The sequence below is a fragment of the Miniopterus schreibersii genome (assembly GCF_964146895.1).
Source record: "Miniopterus schreibersii genome assembly, chromosome: 13".
NCBI classification, from domain to species: Eukaryota; Metazoa; Chordata; class Mammalia; order Chiroptera; family Miniopteridae; genus Miniopterus; species Miniopterus schreibersii.
Genome location: NC_138113.1, coordinates 18,086,007 through 18,110,264, shown reverse-complemented (window position 1 = coordinate 18,110,264; position 24,258 = coordinate 18,086,007). Strand labels below are relative to the sequence as shown.

Sequence of the window (24,258 nt, the reverse complement as noted above, 5' to 3'; positions counted from 1 at the left end):
AGAATTTGAAGGGGAAGGACCCTGAGCTCCAGAGGAAACTCCCTGCAGCCCTAGGGGTGACCCCAGTTTTCAGAGGGGGCCCAGCAGTGTGGCAAAACCCTAACTGGTCCTCAGGAAGCATTCCCCCCGTTGCAGCGCAGGCAGCTGCAGGGCTGCAAGGTCAGGGCCACGGGGCCGAGTTAGTACCTGGTGAAACAGATCATCAGTCACCAAAGCCTCTTAGGTGAGAGGGGAAACCAGGTTACTGCTGTCTCTCCTGGGGGCTTTTTTCATAGTTCAGATGGATCCAATTTGGTTGTGCCTTTGGCGCTTTAGAACTGCTAGAAAGGAGAAGAGCGTAAAACCCAGTCTTTAGAAAGACTGCAGTTTCTCACTACCTCCCAGTGAACCGAGTCCGGGAGGTGGGAGTCATAGACAAACCTGCAGATCTGTACCTCAGAATAGTCCACAGCCTGTGCGCCACTGACGGGGGTCAGCGGTGTTCTCTTGCCAGTAAAACAGCAGCATTCTCTCCATGGAACTAGTCCACCCACAGGCCACATGCATTTGTACCAGAGGATCTCAGTCCCGGCAGGTCCCCTGCCTTACTTAAAACCCTCTGCCCTCTGTCTCATCCCTTCACAAGCCGGCCTTGGCCGTTCAGTCAACTGTCACGTATCCCCACTAAGGATACTGTAACTTATAACCAGTTATTAGTAGAGTCCAATGGCACAGTAACCTAGATATAAGAAATATTCAACATTTTATCCATCAATGAACATGTACATCACTAGTTTGTTTCTTTTATAATTTTAGCCTATTTCATACATGCCCTCTCTAGCACTAAGGCACACTGAGCCCAACCACTGAGCAGTTTCTCAGCACATCTGGTAACTTGGCACAAGGAGAAAAGACTTAGAAACATCCCAGAAAGAGACCAGAACACATCGGGGCTGGCTTTGCTAAGAAGCTGTTCTGATTCCTTAATCTTTTGTTGCACGAGTTCAGTTTCTTTTTGGGAACAAGCTGGGACAAGAGTAAGTAAATGCAGCATAAAAGTGCTCCGTCCTGCGCCCAAGCTGAAGAGCGTGTGCCCCCGTCCCCCACAGGCGGAGGCGGTCCTGCCCTTTGAGCCCTGTGTGCCCCAGGAGCCCCTCACCCAGCTCATCAGCTCTGCAGACCGCTCCCTCTGCAGACGTGGCCCAGCTGCTGAGGCCACGTCTCCTGAGCCTTGGAAAGGCTGTCGGTAGCAGTCCCGTGTGCCCTGTAGCAAGCTAGGCATTAGCTGATAGGATTTTGTTACTTGTAACAGCAAACTACTGGACTAGCTGAACTTACTTAATTTGTTTCCCTATTTCATAGCATTCCAGATAAAACCTTATAGTAGTTAGTGTCCATGATATAGACATGCAGATGATCACAGTTCACGCATTTCATCAAACACCCACGTCTCTACATTTGTTCCTCCTGTCTTCTAAGCCTCAAATGTCTTTTCTTACCTAGTGCAATGTTTCTCATCCTTCGAGACTTGGTTCAAACACCTCCTTCCCTAGGAAGCCTTCCCTGATTCTCCAAGTCATTAGTCAGTCCCTTTCCTATTACCCTCTGATAACATATTATTAGTATCTCTCCCTGCTGGGAATTACAGGCATGAAAACTTTGAGAACTTTTTGCAGTGGACACTCAACACAAGTTTGAGTTGAATTTAATCAAATTCCCAAGGATGTTTATGGTTAATGATTTTTTTCCCTAAAGAAAACAATAGGGAGAGGTTGTAAAAGGGTATAAACTTTCAATTATAAGCGAAGTTCTGAGGATATAGTGTATAACGTGGTGACTAGTTGATAAGACTGCACTGTATAATTGAAGCTTGTTAAGAGAGTAGAACTTAAGTGTTCTCACACACACAAAAAGTAAGTATGTGAGGTTATGGATGTGTTAATAACTAGGTGAGTGGGATCCTTTCATAATGTATGTGAAGTCATCACATTGCACACTTTAAATATCTTACAATTTTATGTCAGTTATACCTCAATAAATCTGGGGGAAAAAGAAAACAACACAGAACTTCATTTATTCATAATAATAGGAGGGAGACATTTTTTTTTTTTTTTTTAATTAACAAGCTAGAAAAGGCAAACAGGAAAAAGCAATGCTATTTCACCTAAATTGTAAATTTTGTTTTAACAAAAGTTCACTATCTAAACATGTAGACTGAGAAATCTTTTGGAGCACTCCCCTTTGGCAAAGAGCAAATGCTTCTTTGTATTAAAAAAAAAAATTATGGTACATCATATAAAATTGCATATACAATATATGTCCAAGTTTAATCTTCAAAGCCTTTATAGCACCTGATAAGTACAATTTTAAATGAATAATGAATATTATCAAGTAAAATATCCTTGAGACTTTATAATCTTGCCTCAATTGTGAAGTCACTGCCGAGAAGTAGGTGAGACTAATATTGGATTTTTAGTTAGTGTATTAGGTTAAGTAGAGCCAAAAAGTGAACCAGCTATGACATTATTTGTACACCTTGCTTTAAACTACATTACTTTAAAACCTAATTTACAAAAATAATTACAAAAGCAACACATGCTCAGTGTAGGAATATTGAGAACCTGACCCATTTCCCCCTCTTTCTCCTCTCTTTGTAGGTAGAAGAGTCACTGGGAAACCACATGGTCCATCAGGAGTTACTGGAGGACAGTAGAGGGCATGGGGGTGTGCAGACCAGAAATGAGGGATACACCCTTAGTCACTGATACAGGGGACACTGCGTGAGGTGCCGGGGGTGCTGCGCGAATTTTGAGTTTTATCTTAAAGGAGAGTTCCAGAGCTTTATTCTCCCAATCTCCATTGTAAAAGCAGTGATCCTCCAGTGGATTCCATCTGGTTTTTAGCAACATATCTTTTTAATAACATATTTTATTAATGATCCTCCAACAAATCTGAATCAAATGGTCTTATCTCCATTCTATTTCTTATTCTATAATCCACGATCATTTGGTTAGTCATTCATTAATTATAGACTTCTTACCTACCTATGAAAATCTAGATCAGAATTCTCCAGTGACTCCTCAAGTTCAAACATCCTAACACAATAGACCTCTGCCTTCATGATCTGGCCTCTACTCAGTTCTACAAACTCATCTTCAGTTAATCTCATACACACACTAGGCTCCTACCACAAAGAAAGTTCTGTGGTTCCCTGTCTTTTCTAGCCTCTGGGCTTTACAAATGTTCCTCAGTGGACATCCTTCCCCTTCCCTGAGCTAGCTGTCAAACTTCTTGTGTCCTTCAAGATTCTGTGCAAGGATCGCTCTTCCCTGTCTTTCCTGACTTGTCTTAGTAAAGACCTTGCTTCTCTGTGCTGCCATAGTATTTTGTCCACACTTCTATTTTAGGATTTATGATAAATTATTAATTTTAAAATCTTCTACAAGAGCAGGGGTCCATATTGTCTCAGGGTGTCCATGAATCCCCTGAATTATAGGCAAAATTTTATGTAGGTTCATTTTCTTCTAGGGAGAGGGTTCAGAGCTTGCACCAGACTCTCAGAGAAGTCCGTATGCACTCTCTCAACACCAAGAACCCCTGCACAAGACTTTGAATCCCTAGGAAAATGAGAGTGAGTTCTATTCTTCTTTCAGTCTCTGTAGTTAGATGTCTAGTGTTAGCTAAGTGAACATTTCAGTTATTATTTAAAGGTAGAGGTTCACACTATTAAATATATAGTAAATTCAGCCTCCTCTGTTCAGTGTTTTAAGTAGAGAGGAAGTGTGGTACAGTAAAGAGTACACTGACAAAAGGAAAGATATGGAAGAGTTTATGCCAAACTACTAACGGCTGTTTATGTTTGGGAAGGGGTGGGGCAGGGGTGGGGTGGGCTTTCAAAGTTTACTTATACTCTTCTGTCTTGATCAAGCTTGTTTGTTTTATAGTGTGTACTTTTTAGTTTTGAAACTTAAAAATAATGTTTTAAACAATGGACTTTTTTCTTAAATGCATGGGACATCTAGCTTCAAATTCCCACTGTTATTTTTGTGACCCTGGGAACCTTACTTGACCTTTATAAACCTACATTTCCTACCTATCCCACATAGCTATTATGTCACAAAGCCTAGCATAAAGTAGGGACTCAGTAAATATTAGTTGATTGTAAATTTTGTTGTTCTTAAGGTGTTTTTCTTTTTGCAACCCCCAGAGATATCCAAAATAGAACTCAAAACATAGTTCACTGTTGTCTCAATCCCGTGAGTAAGCGTTCACATAGGCAGTAAAACTCTGAGGTAACATGGCTAGTTTATAAAGTGGCTACTAGCCCTGATTGCTAACTAATAATGGAATCCCATAATATATTTGTTTTTAAACAAAGAAGAGTTACGAAATTCTTCAAGGCAATTTATAATGCTAACACTTCAAGAATAAAGTACAAGTACTGGTTAAGCTAAGTACAAGTGCACTGGTTTAAACTAAGCTCTCAGTTTATCTGTGTTCTTATTAGAAACAAGTTCTTTGCAATTTCCACTCACCTCATGGCCTGTCCCCACCAGTAGACATCACACCATGTTTTGTGAAGTCTTCCTGATCTCTCTAGAGGGTCTATAAAAAATAAAATGCCATTGATAATGACAGGTACCTTGTCATTTATACCATCCTTTTTTCCTATAATTTTATAATTAAAAGTTTTTATTAAATATACAAGAGATTGTTGTTAAATTTTTCTAATAGTTCAAATATATATGAAGTAAAAAGTAAAAGCTCTTGTTTCTCATAGTCTTTTAATTTTTAAGTCACTTGGTGTTGAGTAGGTACAACTACCTCGGTATTTGTATCCTTGGGAGTACTAAGAAAAATAAATTCCTATGTATTTAAAAACATAGCTGAGGCGCTCCAGCATGGCTTAGGGGGTTCTGCTGAATCAGAAGAGTTCACAACAGTTCATCTGACCCTAAAATAGTGAAAGCCAAGTCTGGAGATTTCCTAAGTACCCACAGTAAATGAAATCACCTACTTCAAGTGACAGTTAAATAGGTTTGTAATGGGTTTTTCTGTGGGGGCTAATTGAGGTGATCTACAGTCAAAATTAAGTACAAACCCATTTGGAGAATACTTTATGATTTATCTGGTTTTTGTGAACAGTACAGCAGGTTCCAATCCAGCTATCTGTTTTATTTATTTTTCATTATCTGGAACCTCTAGGACAGTTTGACCATGTCACTGAATCATTTATTTTTAATTTGTACTCACTTAAACATATTTAGCTATCAATGTATATTAAAACACATGCGTTTGTTCTGTATCTTCTTAAATTTCAGTTCAACCCCTTTAATTCCAATACAACATTCTGTCTTTTCCCCTTTCCATAGTCTGGGCTTCAGTTTCTTGATCTGTTTAGTTGGCATAGCAATAATAATGGTAACCTCATGGTGCAGATACGGGGATTAAGGGAGATGAAGGCTGAGGGCCAGAGGCTAGAATGTGGCAGCAGGGGAACCGGAGGCTTACCTCGTCACCTATGTTATATGGTCAAGGTCCCTGTCCATTATCCTGAGCAAATCTATGTTTATTCCCAGCTAAGCCTGCTCTCTTTTCCTCTTAACTTTACAGATAATTTTTCTTGAAAGAGTCTTTTTTGTGCATAATGCTGTTCTTTGTCCTGAAGGAATATAGGAGGCAGCGTAAGGCCTGATGTCGGCCGTCAGTCACTGCTGATTGCCACCCGCATCCATCGTCCCCCTTCCTTCAGTAACCAGTCCAAAATCTACACTCTCCCGTCCCCTTCCCAGCTACTGTAACTGCGAGAGTAGGTTCTCCCCGGGAGGCCTGAGTAGGGAGAAGGCGAGTGACCTCTGGGAGTCTCTTCAAAGAGAGAGCACAGCTTTTTCTCCCCACTTCTCCTCCCTGCTGGCCACACACCAGTGAGACTGGTGGAGTCCTCGCAACCTGTGGACCAAGACAGGATCCCCGAGGATGGCAGACGAGCAAGGTGCAGGAACCCGGGTCCCTCACGCAGGACCTGCTCTAACAGCTCTGGACTGCCTTCCTCTGGGCTTTTTTTTTTTTTTTCTTTTAATGTAACAAAGAAGTAAACTTCTGGATTATTTAAGCCATTATTATTTTGGTTTTTCTATTATATACCCAACCTTATAGGCTGGCACTCTAGGAAGTTGTCTAGAACCAAGAACCATTTGTAATTCTTGAAGCTTTTCTCTCATTTCCTTTGCACATGTGTGTGCTTTCTATTTATTAACAAATTCTTTATTCTTCAAAGCCTCTAATGCGTCACTCCAGTCCTCATTGTTACCCTTTCCCCCTTGCATCGCTCCTATTTTGGATATTACACTAATTGGAGCTCTTCAGATAGGAATTTTAACTCCCAAATAGTGGAAAATGGTTCACTCTATTGGGGGAAAAAAAGGAAGTTCGGCTAAAATTAAGTCTTCGGCTTTCTTTGTGGATTACAGGGAAAACAGTTCATTTCCATTCAGTAAGCATTTATTAAGCACATACTATGTAAAGGGCACTGTGTCAGGTGCTGGGAAAATGATAAAGATCACATTGTTACTCCTTCAAGGAGCTTACGATCTAGTAGGAAAGATGAGACACAGGAGTGTGATAAACTGTGACAGATGCAATGAGAAAAGCCTAAGGTGCCTAAAGCTTTCAGAGGAGAGAGAGGAGCTCCCCAGTTGTGGGGATTAGAGAAGTTTCATGAAGAAGACAGGATTTGAGTTGGGCTTTGAACAACATGTACAAATGCTAAAAAGAGGGTCGGCAAAGGAACAGAGGTAGAAAGTTACAAGGCATAGGTGGATTTAGGGAGCCGGGGGAGCATCGAAGGTAGGGTAGGAGGTACTGCTAGACAGGTGGATTGGGGACAGCTGTGGGGCCGTGGATGTCTTCTTGGGAAGCTGCTCTGCAGTGGAGAGGAGTCTCTGACAGTTTTTACGCAAGGGAGTAACTGGATCACGTCTTCAGGAGGAAGCTGCCTCTTGCGGCACTTTCGAAGGAAGGCCGCCACAAAGAGGCCAGTGCGTGGGCACCTTTAATAACCCAAGCAGAAGGTAACGATGACCCGAATTAGGGAAGCAGCTATTAGGAAGGGAAGGAAGGCCCAGATAGAAGCAACCTTTCAAAGGCTACTGCGTGACTTACATACGTGCCCTGCCCAGGAAAAAGAGTTGAATTCTAATTCTCAGATTTGGAAGTGGAGAATATATTCATTAAAGAATTAAAAATTCTTCTACACTTACTTGAACTGGGAAACTCAAAAAAGGCTGAAAGTGCTGTAACAGTGAACTTCTTGGCTCTACAATTTTAGCAGAACCTTGACTACCCCCCATGCCAATTGGGAGTGCACCGAATAACCGCTAGGAGATGCGGGAAGAGTAATGGAAAGCTCGCAGCAAAGAAATGCGACCATCCGCCCTTTCCCACTGGGCAGCCCATTGGGTGTCACAGTAAAAGCAGGTGTCTGGGTACCTTACACCTAAGGTTCTTCCACTTTTCCGCAGTTATCCCTTTACCCACCCTTACTTGATATCTCCACCCCCCCCCCATACCCGCCATGAAATCCAGTGAAAACTTAAGAGAAGGTGGAGGCTTTCCAGGGTGCATAAGGATTTTCTAATACTCGTCTCTTCGTCGCTCACTAAAACCCTGCCAGCGTAGCCTGAAGAAAAATGGAGAGACCCACATAAAGACACTGTATTCTCAAATAGCTTTGAGATGAGCACTTCCCCAGGTTCCTAAACAGCTACTTCCTCATATTCAGGGCATAAATTCTAGAGGTTTCCCCAAACAGACAAATCTGAACATCTGATCGGCTGCCACTTTCTCTTTTTATTTTTCTGATTATTTTAGGAAATCTTAAATGGGTATTAATACTAACGTCTTTTTTTCAGTAAGGGCAGTAATAGACAACAAAATAATCGTGAACCTACCAATTAAGTGTGTCCTGTGTAATATCTGGCAATTCACGGTTTAGTTCACCTTCCTTGGGGCACTGAAAGCACCTTATAAATAAAACAATGAGAGCTTTTCTCTTTCATGAGTCCCAAGGTGATTCCTGGCACGCCTTGAAAGCACAAGTGATTAATCAAGCCATTGGGGACAAGCAGCAGTAATGTGATTGTCAAAACTACGGATATTGGTAATTGTGTTTCACTCTCATATAAATGTGTGTGTGCGTGTGTGTGCTGAGAGGTGATCGGTGTGAGAATCAGCATCTTCAGCATTGCCCCTGAGAGAAAATTAGCAGGAATTATTAACCTAAAGATTTTTACATTTTATAAAAATCCAGACTCTAAGAAAAATATTGAGCAACTCATACTCCAGTCCTAAAATTCAAAATCAAAGGTTCTTAACCTGGGGTCCATAGATTGGATTCAGACCATCTGTAAATCTCCTGAAACTGTATGGAAACTTTTGCGTGATTTTACAATTTTTTGCAGAGGGGGTGAATTGGTATCCAAAGAGTCTTAAAGTGATCCTTGATTCCCGGAAAAGGTTAAGAACTACTACCATTAAAAAATAATAATAAGAGAGGGAGAGGGAGAGAGAAACAAATGTATGTGAAATTTGAACAAGGCACTTATCTGTTAACCTTTATATTTGTATTAAAAATTAACAATAGTATGATCATCTTCCTTTCAAAAGCCTCTGAGGTTTCAAATTGGTTTAGGCTGAATTTTCGGAGTCCATGGTATTAACAAAAATGTAGATGTTAAATTCATGGAAACTTTAGAAAAAATGTGTCAAAAAGTTATTTCTCTAGTATAAATTTCACATCATTTATGGTAAATCCTACAGAAGTGCCTGCAGTGAAATGGCTATATCATTTGCAGCAATATAATTTTGTACTAGAAGGAGCTATTAACAAAGACAAAAGGGTAATAAAAAAATAATTTCTATGTTTTCAGAATACTATTGTTTTAGCATATAAAACCCACATAATTCAGATACTAATTATCATGGAATACTATTCTCACTTAAGTAAAGAACAGAAACCTGTAAAGTGAAACCCAGTTCTTCTCATCATGCTCCCAAAACCGTGCAAAGTGTTTATAATTGATTCATTAATGTCCCTGTGTAATTAATCAGTACTCATTTTTCTGTATATAGAGGGGTGAACTTTATTCCTTTTTGTGTTACAAAAGGTACAAATCAACCTCTCTTCATTCCTAATCTTTTTCATTTTTTATTCTTAATCCCAAAGAAATGTTGGATTTATTTGCCTTGTAAATCAAGAACAACCCTGTTATTCTTTCTTTAAGATTGTTCTCAAAATTTAACTCGGCTTCAGTTAAATATGCAAATATGCAAAACTCTTCAGTCCCCAAACATTTCATTAGTTGACAACCTACAAAGGCAGATTATGACATAATTTTAAAACTAAGCAAGAAAATGAATGTTACAAATTGTTAACACTTTTGAATAAAAAGTTATTTATGTTTAAATTTTATTCTTAAATTAACATTAGCATATTTTGAATCAAAATTGCTAAGGATTGATGGAATTTCTTATGACACTATTTCCCATCCATTGCCTCTCAAAGCACATAAAAGCACACACTTACCCCATGGTGCTTGCTGTGGTTATATCATCCTCGAATCAAGGCTTATCTGGATTCTGAATTAACTTAAAGGTTATAAAAAGAAGCAGTAGAGAGGTTTGACTTGCCCGGAAAGGAGACTGTCATATGCTAACTAGGCTTAAATGAGCTAAAACTAGTGTCTCTTCTAATTATATAAGCTCCAGGTCAAATTCTAGCATCAACTAATCAAATAACTGAACTGCGTTTAGTTTCAAGGAGTAAAAGAAAGAAAACTGTTTAAGAGGGATGACTTTGATATCTTAGAAAACTGGAAACTTAAGCATTGGAAAGTTATTTATATATCTATAAAGATTTTTAAAGCAAAATATATATCTTGCTTCTTTAAACAATTCAAAGGAAAATATTTGAGAAAATTTAGTTTGCAGTAAAGCAGATATTTTTTATATTTTCAGAAGTTTTGAATTTGTTTGTATATGTCCTGCTTCCAGAAAATACCCTCTCACCTTATCTTAACCTGTCCAGTATTTCTCTCCTTACAAATTACAGTACAATAATATTTAATTCTAAAAGAATACCAGTTAATGCTAAGCAACAAATCAAAAAGTTTAATTTTTAAAATGTATCTTTGAACATTAATAGTCTTTTGAAATTAAATGCAAAGCTATTATTATAAAAAACTAACAAAAATAGCATTTTTATTTCAATATTGTAAAATACATTTTTAAAAATTTTTATTAATTTTAGAGAGAGGTAGGGGGAGAGAGAGAGATACATCGATTTGTTGTTCCACTTATTTATGCATTCATTGGTTGGTTCTTATATGTGCCCTGACTGGAGACTGAACCTGCAACCTTGGTGTATTGGGATAATGCTCTAACCAAATGAGCTACCAGACCAGGGCTTAAAATACATTTCAACACAGATTTATAGTACAACAAACATTTTTTAAAAAAAATTTTTTGGCAATGACATATTGAGAAATACGCATTTTAATAAAATTTTGAATGAAGAAATATGATACAGAAATTATCTATTGCATGCACTATTTTTTTTGTCAGTTTCAGAATAACAGTTTTAGCAAAAACACACAGGTCTTTACTGTAATTTTTAATATGTAACTGTCATGTACTGTTTGGTAATTGAAAAAATGTTTATGTAGAAGGTAAAGAAGCTTTCTAACCATAGAATATGTGAGGACACAGATCTACTTTTTAGAAAATTGAGATATAATTCACATACCATATGCAAAATTTGCCCTTTTAATGTTAACAATTCAGTGGTTTTTAGTATTCACAAGGTTGTGCAACTATCACCACTGATTCTAGAACATTTTTCATCACCCAAAAAAGAAACCCCATGCTTCCCAGTTCCTCTCTCCCTGCTAGCCACGAATCTACTGGACATTTCACATAATGGCCATACAATGTGTGCCCTTTTATGACTGAATTCTTTCAGTGCAGTATTTTCAAGGTTCATTCATGTTGTAGCATGAATCAGTGCTTCATTCCTTCCTATGGCCTAAAAATATTCCATTGTATGGATATACCATCTTTGTTTACCCATTTATCAGTTGATGGACATTTGCATTGTTTCCAGTCTTGAGCTGCTACGAATAATGCTGCTATGGACATTCCTGTACAAGTAATTTCTCTCGGGTACATACTTAGGAACTGCGGGGACATACAGTAACTACATGTAACTTTTGAGAAACTGTTTTCCACAGCAGCTGTACTGTTTTAAATTCCCACCAGCAATGTTTGAGGTTTCCAATTTCTCCATATCCTTGCCAATTATTATTATTATTATTATGTCTTTTTAAATATTGCCATCCTAGTGATTGTAGTACCTTATTGTGAGTTTAATTCACACTTCTCTAAAAAGTAATGATGTTGAGCAACTTCTCATTTGGTTACTAGACATATTTTTTTTCTTTGAAGAAATGTCTATTCAAATTCCTTGCCCATTTTTTAATTGTGTTGTCTATTTATATATATTTATATGTGAGTTCTTCATATATTGTGGAAACCAATTATCAGATATGTAATTTCCAAATATTTTCTCCCATTCTGTGGATTGTCTTTTCATTTTCTTGACAGTTTCCTTTAACACATAGATACACTTTTTTTTTTTTTAATATATCTTTATGATTTCAGAGAGAGGAAAGGAGAGGGAGAGAGAGAGATAGAAACATCAATGATGAGAGAGTCACTGATTCGCCGCCCCCGGCACACCCGCAACTGGGGATCAAGCCTGCAACCCGGGCACGTGCCCCTACTGGGAATCGAACTGTGATCTCCTGGATCCTGGGTTGATGCTCAGCTGCTGAGCCACGCCCGGCCAGGCTAGATATACTTTTTAAAGATGACAAAATTCAGACAGGATTGGAAACTGACTGCCAAAATTTGGATAGTTTTGCCATGTTTTTTAAAATGAGCAAACTCTCAATTGAATCACATAATTTATTTTAATCTAATTATAAAATGATGGAAATAAAGTTCAAAAAGGCATAGGTGAATGATGGTTTTATTGGCAATATTATAATATAGAAGTAGTGTATGAAGTAATTTCAGATGAAAGATTTGTTTTCCTTACAACTAAAAGCTTCAGTTACCACATTAAAACTTTAATGCAGAAAATCTACATGTGGAGCTTTAGTCTCAGGCCTGGAGCAGCTGTGAAATGAAAGTTACCACACCATTCTAGTCCTTGGATATCAGTATATTGTCCTTCACCTTCCACCCTGCAATAGTAAAAAATAAGTTTGTTCATTAACCAAGACCAAGAATTTACAGTCCAGATATAAGACTGTCTAGTCTGTGACATATTTTATACTACATCTGGAGAATTATAGCTTTCCATTTCCAGACTTTGATTTCAAACCCAGCATCCTGTTTTCATATCCTATAAAAACCACAAATATTACTATTTCAAATGAACACTGTCATTATAGAAATTTTGGTGTCCAAGATTTTAGGATCACATGTGCTAAGTTTATACAAAACCCAATCAATCAATTAAAAACTGAAAAGTTTATATTAGGTCATTTATTTGTTCAACAAACACTTATTGACCATTAGCTATGTTTGGAGTGCTGTGTTCTGTGCTGGTGTTTCCTTGGAACCTTTGGAGTGATAAAAATGTGCTTCACTTAAACAAACAGACCTTTATTCCACGGTTAGATTTTTCTCCCTTTATTAACATAACCGGAAAAAGTTCATGGGCTATCATCACGGATGTAGAGTCAATATAGGTGGACACTCTTCTGCCCTCCTCAAAATGTATTCACATCTACCACTTCCTAACAACAGGCTGCATTTTCAGTTATGGAAATAATAAAGGAGTATTTATAAATGAACATGAACCTCTGGATGACATAGCATGGTATTCAGTGTAAAGATTAAGCTTGTAAAGTGGGTACCTTGCTACAACTTGAAAATTAACTAATTTTGCTTACATTTTAAAAATTAGCCTATTAAAAATGTACACACATCAGGTCAAAATGAAATAAACAATTACCTTATCCCCAAAAGCATTAAATTTGGTTTTAAAAAGTTTATCACAATATTTCAAGTGAAAATAACTTTTGGCTTAAATTTTCTCAATAATTGCAATAAACTTTCCATTTCCTTTTTTTTCTTTTTTTAATCCTTACCCAAGCATATTTTCTCCTTTGCTTTTCAGAGAGTGGAAGGGAGAGAGGAAAACATCAGATGTGTGAGATACCACTGATTGGCTGCCTCACGTGCCCCAACCTGGGCAATGGAGGAACATGCCCTTCGGGGAATTGAACCTGGGATCCTTCAGTTTGAGGTCCGATGCTCTACCCACTGAGCCAAACCAGCTAGGCTGCTTTCCATTTTCAAGCTGCCTACAAAGAGTTCTATAGGAATAGAGTAGTTTAGGAAATAAATGAAAAGTCTAATAGATTATCAACATGAATGATATTTTCTTTTGAAGGCTCATGATGATCTTAGCGTTACATAAAATTTTTTCTCCCCCCCAAAAAATAACCCGATATTTCTCACTAAATATATTATAAATATATCTTAACAAAATATATTACAAAAGAATATTTAGCATTAACTAAATATAATATTTAAGCAAGCATGCCTGAACGAATCTTTTAGAACTACATTGACTTTTTATTTTAAGCTTACCTGTTTTCATTGAAATGTCCAGTGTACTTTGCCCCAGTTGGGAATGTATAAGTCCCCAGTCCATGAAACATATTGTCCTTAAAGTGTCCTTCATATACTGCTCCTGAAAAATGTTCAAGTCTTCCATAACCATTCATCTGTTTGTAACAAAGGAAAGAACTCAGTAACTAAACCTTTAGTTTTCCTAGAACACTTTGAAAATGTAAGCATGTCTATTATCCACTTAGTTATTATTTAATCTATCATATTACCCTTTATTTCCATAAAAAATAAGACATTTAAATAATTTTCCTTCATATGTATCTCTCTGTGAAGCCCCCACCCCCACCCCATCCCACCACCAAGTCAAATGTTCCTGATCTGGGGCATTTGAACATCTGGGGCACTTGAACATCATGGTTTGAACACCATGATGATAATAGGCATCCTTGAGATACCTTGAATTATCAAAAATCTTAAAGGGCAACCAGTTTAGTTACCCAAGAAACAGTACGAAACTTGTTAAGAACAAAAATTGTATTCAAGCAGACCTGGGTATACATTATTTTTTCATTTATTAGGTGGGCAGAAACCTGAGTCAGATTTACCTCATTTGTAAAACAGGAGTATTAATGGTACCTACCTCATGAGGTTGCTTTGAGGATTAAATGAGAAAATTATGTAGAGAGTTTAGCTTTACTCAGCATATAGGAGATGAGAAAGATGATGATGACTAGCGCTCTGCATAAGTTTAATATTACTCATATGTTCATATATATTAAATATAAATAATAATTTGTTTTTTTGTTGTATAGTCTATTCATATGTGTTTTTGATTAGTGGAGAAATGCCTGGAATTGTTTAACTAATAGGTTTACTTATCCACTGTCAGTATTCAAACCAACAATAATACCTTGTCATCTTTCCAGCTTCCTTTGTAGACAATCCCATTAGGAGTGGTATGAATACCTATTCCATTCCTCTCAACGATTCCAAAAGGTGTTCTTGTACAATCACCATCTAAACGAGAGAAATGCTAAAGATTAAAAATGGAAACCCTGTTTGACTAGGTAATATTTATATTTAGTCCTAATCACAACTACACATATGGGTCTCTTTGGCTCCCTAGCACCGAAACCACTGAGGCCAGAGATGAGGAGCTTAGAAGGTCTTGTAATCATTGAGACCCAAGGACCAGGAAGACTAACAGATCCGATAGGTAGACTTAACATTAGAATTTAGATTTAAAATCTGTTCATCTATGTTATTTAATGGAGTTAATATCCCAGTAGTAGTTTTATAAAATGTGAGTTTCACTTTTTCACTTTTAAGCTATTTCATTTTGGTCTGTGTAGAAAAAGTAATTGAAATGTATGCTTACCATACTTGTCTCCATTTGGAAATATAAAGTTTATCTTATACACTTCTTCAGCTGTTTTAAAAGATTTAGGAAAAGTCACATAAATGTAAATATTTTTATGTCATAAGACCTATAACAAATGCACTTTAAAAGCTAACCAAATAGATTTACTTCATATGATTACAAGTATGTTCTGATTACTGACATTCCATTATCTAGTGTAGGGTCCTGGGTAAATAAGGAATTTTGTCTAGATGATCTATTATTTATTTGTTACAACATCTTTATTAATATATAATTCACATACCACAAAACATACCCTTTAAAAGTATACAATTCAGTATTTTAAAAACATTCAGTCTAGGAAATAAATGATGAAACAGAACTCCTTAGAAGGGCTTAATAGCAAAGATACAATTGAAAAGTAAATTAGTGAACTGGAATAAAAGGTTTAAAAATTTTCCGAGAAAGAGGCACAGAGAAGAACAGGTATCACCTGAGCAAAGCCTTTCTTATTTCCCCTCACCCCCAGACTCGAGGAGCCCCTACAACACTCGGGGCCTAGCCCTACGGTAGTACAGCAGGGCCCTACTAAAAGCAAAAACGCTTTTGTGCCAGAACCCCCCATCACGATACCCAGCTCGTTTAAGTGAGGGGTCGCGAATTAGTGAAATTTCTTACCCTAGTGTCCAGCTCAGTAATTAGCACTTACTGGTGGGAATTGAATGTCAGGTGAATGAATGGCACTTGGAGAGCAATCGTTAAATACAGAGCATTTAACTTGATCATACGAGCAACCGAACTGTGTTCAATTGCTCTTAAACGGTTCCACATTCGAAGCTTTGGAATGTTAGGACGAGAAGAACCTAAGATATGAAGGCCGTCTGGCAGCACAGAGGAAACAAACCCGGGGCGTTCGGCACCTGTCTGAGCTGTCGCAACTGCAAACCTACTGCGGATCCGAGCGGGAACCCCGGTCTCCGGATTCTCCGCGCCCGGCCCGGCCCGGCCCGGCCCTAGGTGGGCGCTCAGGGAAAGTGTCACACCCGCCCGGCGCCGCCGGGCCGCGCTCTGCCCCTGCGAGCTCGGTTTAAAGGCGCCCTTCCCCGCCCGGGCTCGGGAGCAGGCCGCTCACCTGCCAGAGAGTCGCCGGAGAGGTTTTTTGCGCTCTGCGATTCCCGCGGAGCCGCCAGATCGGCAGCGAATAGGAAACCTGGCGTTGGCTCGGCGCAGAGCGCGACTCGGTTGCCGGGGCGACCAGGCACCTCTCACCCGGAAGCGAAAACGCGAGGGGCCAAGACTGAGCCAATCAGGAGCCGCCAGGGCTGCGCAGCTGCAGCGGGGCCGCGGCCGAGCAGCTCCGGGTGAGGTCCGAGAGGGCGGCGAATCCCCGCGGGACTCCCGGCCGCCCGGCGCTCGCCCCTCCCAGCAGCCCCGGAAGCGGCGCGGCTCGCGGGGTACGGCCCCCGCCCGCAGGCGAGGGGCGTGTGTCCGGGTGCGGGGCCTGCGCGGCGTCCTGGCTGTCAGTGCGCGCGGATCCTTCTGCCGCCTCCCTCCCGAGGTGGTCGGGGTCTGGTGAGGTCCGGCGGGTTGGCTGGGGCCTGGGAGCCACGCGGGAACCGGTCGGGCGCGGTCGGCGGCTGAGCTTGTCCAGCCTCGGGCTGGAGGCGGGGCGCTGAATTCGGGCTCGGAGCGGGGAAAGGGTTGGACTGGGGGGCTCAGGTTTCATTTCCTGTCTTCTCCATCCCGAGCCGAGCGGCTCTTTGGGGGAGACTGGGGACATTGCTTGCTCGAGGGGAGGCACCAGGTCTGGGTATCTGCGTGGCGTTGGATCTGTGCCGTCGGTCAGAGGTCTGCCTGGAAGGGGAGTGGTGTGTGTCAGTGCTGAGCGCCCAGCTTAGAGATTCTGTTCCTGGGAACAAACTTGGTGCGAAACAAAGGATACTCTTTAAGCCGAACTTAGGTCCCTGTGTTGGCATGAGGCAAGGTCTTGATCGCTCTTAGGGAAGCTTGCTGTGGCCTGTCCATTGGTTTTAGAGAGAGAGGAAGAGAGAGAGAAACATCCATTTGTTGTTCCACTTATTTATGCATTCATTAGTTGATCCTTGTATGTGCCCTCGGTACCATTGTAATTAGCTAGTTACTGATAAGAAAGGAGCAAAGGGAAGGCCAAATATTATAGGCATGTCATTTGGGCAGCTTCTCTTGGAAGCTACGACTTTACACTCCCCAGGGGTCCAGCAAAGGGAAGATAGACGCGCGCCCAGTTAAGTGGGGGGCGGGGGGAGGGGAAGGTGCTTGCTGTCAGTCACACCTGGGGGCCGGGAGGGTTGGCCAGAATGGGCATGGCCAATGCAAGGGCTGGGAGATTTGGGATACATAGCAAACAAAGGAGTTCCACTCTTGACTCTCTTGGGACTCTGGGCTTGTGGGGCTCTTTTGCTCCCACTTCCCTTCATTTGCCCACTGAATAACTGCAGCAACTTACTAACTGGCCTCCTGGTTTCTCCTCATTCCCCCCTACCCCCCCCGCCCCCCCCGTGTCTTTTTATTCTTCATATAGCACTAGAGTAATTGTTTTAAAACATAAGTCAGTCCTATCAAGCGTTTCCCTCAGCTCTCTAGTGACTTCATATGCGGAAGGTGATTGAGTAATGTTGTTTTAGTTCAACTTTGTTTTGTTATAACCTTGATGAATGAGATGCTGCAGGAATTTACCTCGTATTTATATCAGTTAGCCTACAGTAAAATTGGTTTCATTACACATCATTTCACTTAAAGGTGCAGAACCTATTTGACAATGTTAAGTGAGGACTTTCAGTATTGAGAATAAAATTCATGTCCTTTCTAGAGCCTACATGGTCCTCTCTCTGATCTCATCCCCTTTCCTCACAGACCCATCAGACTTCATACTGTTCATCCATCCAGTGCATTAAAGACTTGACACCTTTGCACCTATTGTTGCTTCTGCTTAGAATGCTCCTTTCACAAATATTTCATGACTCATTTCCTCAGTTTGGTCAGGTATCTATTCAAATATTTCTGAGTGGCCGTATCTACCTTTTTTTTTAATTTATTGTTTTTTAAAATTTATCTTTATTGTTGAAAGTATTACAAATGTCCCCTTTCCCCCCATTGATCCCCTGCACCTCTTCCTCCAGGCCTTCACCACACTATTGTCTGTATCCATGGGTTATGCATATATGCACATAAGTTTTTAGGTTAATCTCGCCCCATCTACCCACAACCCACCCCTGCCTTCCCTCTGAGACTCATCAGTCTGTTCCATGCTTCTATGTCTCTGGATCTATTTTGTTCATCAGTTTATTTTGTTCATTAGATTCCACAAATGAGTAAAATCATGTGATACTTGTCTTTCTCTGACTGGCGTATTTCGCTTAGCATAATCTGCCCATTTTTAAAATTAGATGCTTGGTTTTTTTGTATTGATCTGTATGAGTTCTTTATGTATTTTGGATATTAACTCTTTATCAGATATATTATTTGCAAATATTTTCTCCCATTCAATAGGTTGCCTTTTCATTTTGTTGATTTTCTTTGCTGTGTAAAAGCTTTTTATTTTTTTAAAGATTTTTTATTGAGTTTTAGAGAGAGAGGAAGGGAGAAAGAGAGAAACGGTTATATGAGAGCACAGTATTGATCAGCTGCCTCCCACACACCTCCCACTGGGGATCAAGCCTGAAACCTGGGCATGTGCCCTGACCAGGAATTGAACTGGCAACCTTTCAGTGCATGGGACAATGCCCAACCAACTGAGCCACATCAGCCAGGGCTGATGCTTGTAAATCTTTCGTGAAGCAACTTATCCATGCTTTCTGTAAACTGGCCCTTTAAAATGTGCATTTCCTTTATTTCATTAAAATAGGCTATATCCATAACTTTAAAAACAAAGAGTTATTATACTTGTCTGATTTTATGATGTCTGTATTACTTTTTTCTCTTGCAGGTGACAATGAGTTCTTCAGTAAGAAGAAAAGGCAAGCCAGGCAAAGGAAGTGGAAAAGGGTCTTCTAGAGGAGGCAGAGGAGGCAAGAGTCACACTAGTAAATCTCACGGGGGCGGCAGCGGTGGTGGTGGCAGCGGTGGCAACAGAAAGGCCTCAAGTAGAACTTGGGATGATGACGATGACTTTTGTATCTTCAGTGAGTCAAGGCCCTCAGCCAGGTATTATGCTCTTTGAATGTTCAAATATGGGAACTGGATCAATTCCGAATCTATGGGACAACAGATGCTAAGAGAACGGGGGAAGAATGCCAAGTAATTCTGCTCAAGTTCACTGTTCCTCTTATTTTAAAACTTTGCAGTCCCCCTCTTTATAATATATTCTAAAGGCATGATGGCAAATAACAGCTTTTTCCTTTTGGAAGTTCAAGATGTGACATTAACTCTAACTTCCACGAGACACTGTGAATTGAGTGTAATATTGTTATTGTAACCAGTGTTACTAGGAAAGTGACTATTGGAGATGGTGAAAGTGATGAAAATTATTTCAAGCATTCCTTAGGCTTTATAGTTTGAAGGTCCCAGCATGTGACCTGATTAGACTCTGTCCTAATTGATGAATGATCTGTTTTCCAACCAGATTGACCAAGTCTTCACCAGTGCTTCACATGATGACCGGTGACAGACATCATATCCAGGCTTCTCTCATAGTCAGCTTTTAAATAATGATTAAATTCTGATAACTATAGTGGATACTTTATGAAAATAAAGATTTACTACTACGTGTCTCTAAAACTGCACTGAGCCTCCTATGGGAATTTTTAGAGATGGAGAGATTTCTTAAGCTGTACACACACATATACACACATACACACACTCTTTTGTGAGAATAACTCAACTAAATATTATTTGAAAGGCATGTAGATGAGTGCTTGAGTTTAATTGTATCATACATGCTTTTAACTTAAATGAATTCGGCTATATGCATTCAGGAAAAAAAGAAAAAGAGACAGCATTTAAGTAATTTAAACTTACCACTGAACGAATCTGGGCCCCATACAGAGAGAGAATCTGCTATTCCCTCAGTCATTCTCAGTTTGCAAGTTTCTTTGGAGTTTAAGCCTCTGATGCACTGAGTATGTGATTTTAGGTCTTAAATATATGTTTTTCACACATAGTGCCTAGCATAACCAAATACTTGGTATTCAACGAGAGAACCTACTTTTTTTTTTCATTCTAGAAGAAAAATGGTCATTTTGGACACATTGAGAAATACTCTAGCAGTCTTAAAGTTGACACCATCTCAAGGACTCTTGCAGAGTCCTTAATTTTAAACTGTATTTTCACCTTAGCTGCTCACATAAGAACCCAGTTTCTAAGTTCAGTGCAGTTCCATTCTTTTTCTTTTTAATCCTCATCTAAGGATACCTTTTCCATTGCTCTTCAGGGAGTGGAAGGGAGAGAGAGGGAGAGAGAGAGAAACATCGATGTGACAGAGACACAGCGATTGGTTGCCTCCTGCACGTGCCCCGACCAGGGCTGGGGATTGAGCCTGCAACCAAGGTACATGCCCTTGTCTGGACTCGGACCCGGGACCCTTCAGTCCATGGGCCGACTCTAACCCCTGAGCCAAACTGGCCAGGGCCAGCTCCATTCTTTTTGAAAACAGACATTATAGGTTCTTGCCATCTAAGACATTTACTCATGCAGTAAATATTGACTGAGTGCCTACTATACACCAGGTACTGTTTTAGGGACTAGAATTACAGCAATAAATAAAATAATTGTCCTTGCCTTCATAGAGGGATGTTTGAGGTATAAAGACCATCAATAAATATGTACTATGTCAGGTGGTAAGTGCTATGGAGAAAAATAAAGGAGGGTAGAGGCAATAGAAAATCAAAATAGATTGCTGGTATTTTCAGTAGTTGCTATTTTACATACAGTGATCAGAAAAAGCTTCTCTAATAATGTGACATTTGAGCAGGGACAGAAGGAAATGAAGGAAGCTGACTGAGGGAAGAACATTCAAAGCAGAGGGAATGACAGTAAAAAGTCCCTGAGCCAGGAGTGTGCTTGGAAGGTTTAGGAAATGGCAGGGAGGCCAGTGGCTAGAGTAGATGGGTAAAAAGGAGAGTGACAGGCAGTTAGATCTGAAAGGCTACACTTTGTAGGACTTTATAGGCCATTAAAAGGACCTATAACCTAAAGCTTTTGCTTTGATTAAAATGGGAAGTCATTGCAGCGTTTAAGGCAAGGGTGTGTGACATCAGTCACTGGCCAGAGCTGCTCCTATTTAATATATGCCTTCATGTGAGTTAGAAAATTGTACCCCTTCCTTTGGGGAGGTATAGCCTGAGGGTGCATGTCTCGGCCAGCAGGGCATGGGCTGGATTTTAGCTCTTGCTGTCCCCTCCCCCCTCCCTTTTCTCCCATGCCTGCCAGGAGCCTTTGCACAGTGCCAGTCTGTGCAGCCACACTCAGTAGCCCTGACTCAGTGCGCTGTGTGGAGAACAGACTACAGGGGCGTGGGTTGGAACCAGGAAGACCAGCTAGGAAGTACTCTCCAACTGGAGATGTGTGCGTATCTGTATGGGAAATGTTAAGAACTGGTGAATCTAAGTAAAAAGTGTTTATTTTTGTAGGTTTAAAATTTTTCAAAACAAAGTGTTAGTGGAAATTATGGATTTGGGGTAGCATTTCTTTTTAGAGGTTGCAACGAAGTAGTTAAAAACCATAATCAACTCTACTTTCTCCTTTGCTTTCCCAGTGGTTCTTTTCAAAGTCTCAGTAATGTGTTGCATTTAAATACAGAAAACGTTTCTTCCATTTCCCTAGATTTGTGAAAATTTATAATGAAACATGCCCGCCCCCAAAAAAGAAAAGAAATTTAGTGAATAAAGTTAAACCTTAGAACTTATGATTTAAATAGTAAAAAGAATCCTTTCAAAGTCTAAATTCCAACAATGAAAGGTTGGTGAAATAAATTCTAGTACATCTATATCTATAAGTAACCATTTAAAATTATGTTGTAGGAGAATATTTAATTTTAGGGAAATGCCAGCTTTATTTTAATAGGGAAATAAAGCAAATTATAAAAGATTATATATGCTGTACACTTTTTTAAATGTATATGAAAAAGATTATGTGAATTAAGGTGACCTTTGTTTTCTTTGTTCTTTACTTTTCTACAGCGAACATATATTTTTTTATAATCAGGAAATAATGATAATTTAGGTAAATATTTCAAAAGTAGGCCAGGTATTAACTCATGAGTATTAACAACTAAAATGGAACTCTTTTTTATTGATATTTAGAGAGAGGGGTGGGAGAGAGAGAAAAACACTGATTTGAGAGCATAAGATCAATCTACTGCCTCCTACACACCCCCTACTGGGGATCAAGCCAAAACCTGGGCATGTGCCCTGACCAGGAATTGAACCAGCAACCGTTCAGTGCATGGGATGATGCCCAACCAACTGAGCCACACCTGCCAGGGCTAAAATGGAACTCTTGATCGTTTTCAGATTGGCTACCTAACAGAATGCAATAAGCACTTTTTTTGTGTAGCACACTTCTTTTGAAAGTTCTCTTGTGCAGAGGGAGTCATGATAGCATTGCTTTTTCCAGAGGGTTCTTGAGTTAGTGAAGCCAGTTTTAATGATTAAGAATCTGATCTGTGTTTTTTCTAGCAGTTCCAACGTAAAGTCTAGTAAGGATTGTAGAAAACAGAATCTCTTCCCATTCGTTGTCATCTTTTGTAAGATACTTGACAATCTAATTCATGTTGTATATATTTGGAGACTCTGAAGAGAGTGTAAAAATTCCTATTACAGGTAAATGTGTAATTTTGTTCTTGTGTCCCTTGCAGACCTAGCAACAGTAGCGTAAAAAAAGGAGACGCACGCCCCAAATGGAAGCCCAAAGCCAAAGTGCCCTTACAGACTCTACATATGACTTCTGAGAATCAAGAGAAAGTGAAAGCTCTTCTCCGAGACCTGCAAGAACAAGATGCGGATGCTGGATCTGAGTAAATGATTTTATTTGAGTAAATTATTATGTTAAGGAAGATCTATTGGCATCTTCACATACAGTGAAGAGCCTGTGTTGCCTTTGAATACTGTATCAATACTGATCCCTGTTGTGGCTACATAACTAATTCAAAGTGAGCTAAGAGAAATGCAAGAATATGATTTTTCAGCAACAGTTTTAGAGTGAGTTTATTTTGCAATATCTGTGAGCAGTATTACAGATTGCCTTTTCATCTTTTTTTTTCCCCCCAGGACAATATTAATATGGATTCAGTAGTTGCTTTATTGACAGTCTTCCAGATGAAACCTTGTATGAACAAGTAGAAGTATTATTCTAGGAAAGTAGCAAATATTGAGTTGATCAGATAAAGTGCTAAGATTACACTTCTCGTGACCACCTGCCTAAGAAAAACAACTTTTACTCTTTTGGCTATATTGCTTTTTTATTTCAGTTGGAGCGGTTAATTCTTTCCACTTGCCAGCATTAATGAGTGATCAGTCATGAGCAGCTCAGTTTCCCTCCTATCTACAAATCTCATATCTGTCTTAGACTTAGGAAAGGTGGTTATGCAGCAAAGCAAAAAATTAGAGGTGGTTTTTATGAATGGGAAGAAAGAGAGGATAGCTGACTCTTCTGTAGTTAAGAATATAGGCCCTGGGGTGAAACTGCCTTGGTTAAAATCTCTAGTTGCTCTTAATCCTAAGTTTTAGTTGATCATCTGGAAAATGGAGATTCCAAAAGTATCTGGTTGGGTTATTGGGAAGATTCTTAAAGAGACAGTACTTATAAAACACTTAATGTAGCACGTGGCATGCAGCAAATGCCTGATAAATGTTAATTGCCAAGATATAAATTAATAGGTGAATCAAAGATTAAATCAGTGACTGAATAGTGGTCAGAATGCTTTGACTTTTTAAATTAAGTGCTTAGACTCTTGCTAAGTTTTTGTTTGAAGAGTGTAGAAATTAATGTAAACATTTGAAAATGTTACCTTTTCCAGAAGAAGCATTTCTGGGGAGGAGGAAGAAGATGAGCCTGACTGTGACGAGGCGCAGTACTGGTTAGCTGGACGAGAAGCTTCCCTCGTTCCTGACGCCGATCCTGTGGATTATGCCGGCTCCGACCTAGTGGAGCCTCATACTCCAGAACTTCCGGTCTCAGCAGTTGCAGTGCAGAAACTTTCCAGGTGACTGCTTTCAACACTTATAGGAGTTGGGGAGAATTCA

At 39.6% G+C, this 24,258-nt stretch overlaps 2 protein-coding genes across 6 annotated transcripts in view; one reads left to right on the top strand and one right to left on the bottom strand.

The window, feature by feature from the left end:
• Nucleotides 1–10,229: 10,229 nt before the first annotated feature.
• Nucleotides 10,230–16,306, bottom strand: MORN2 (MORN repeat containing 2). The gene is made up of 5 exons (XM_081157101.1): nucleotides 16,173–16,306; nucleotides 15,059–15,109; nucleotides 14,591–14,697; nucleotides 13,699–13,835; nucleotides 10,230–12,281 (listed from the first exon to the last, which is right to left on the bottom strand). The coding sequence occupies exons 4-5, from the start codon at nucleotides 13,833–13,835 to the stop codon at nucleotides 12,179–12,181; spliced, it is 240 nt and encodes a 79-aa protein (XP_081013227.1). The 5' UTR covers nucleotides 14,591–14,697; nucleotides 15,059–15,109; nucleotides 16,173–16,306; the 3' UTR covers nucleotides 10,230–12,178.
• Nucleotides 16,307–16,349: 43 nt separating this feature from the next.
• Nucleotides 16,350–24,258, top strand: part of DHX57 (DExH-box helicase 57) — a 45,489-nt gene continuing 37,580 nt past the window's right edge. The window contains exons 1-4 of one of the 5 annotated variants that reach the window (XM_081157091.1): nucleotides 16,350–16,598; nucleotides 19,005–19,222; nucleotides 22,872–23,030; nucleotides 24,033–24,218. In XM_081157091.1, the coding sequence (XP_081013217.1) occupies nucleotides 19,011–19,222; nucleotides 22,872–23,030; nucleotides 24,033–24,218 (557 nt within the window). In that variant the 5' untranslated portion in view covers nucleotides 16,350–16,598; nucleotides 19,005–19,010. Of the gene's footprint in view, nucleotides 16,618–16,900; nucleotides 16,965–19,004; nucleotides 19,223–22,871; nucleotides 23,031–24,032; nucleotides 24,219–24,258 lie in introns of those variants that run through there. The other 4 variants (XM_081157092.1, XM_081157090.1, XM_081157093.1 and 1 more) reach the window with 4 other exon arrangements.

Excerpts from the sequence above, each read along its gene's own strand:
- MORN2 (XM_081157101.1), bottom strand. The coding sequence starts at position 13,835 with ATGAATGGTTATGGAAGACTTGAACATTTTTCAGGAGCAGTATATGAA. Across the intron at positions 12,282-13,698 it reads GGACATTTCAATGAAAACAG|GGTGGAAGGTGAAGGACAAT; the intron begins GTAAGCTTAAAA and ends TTACTATTGCAG.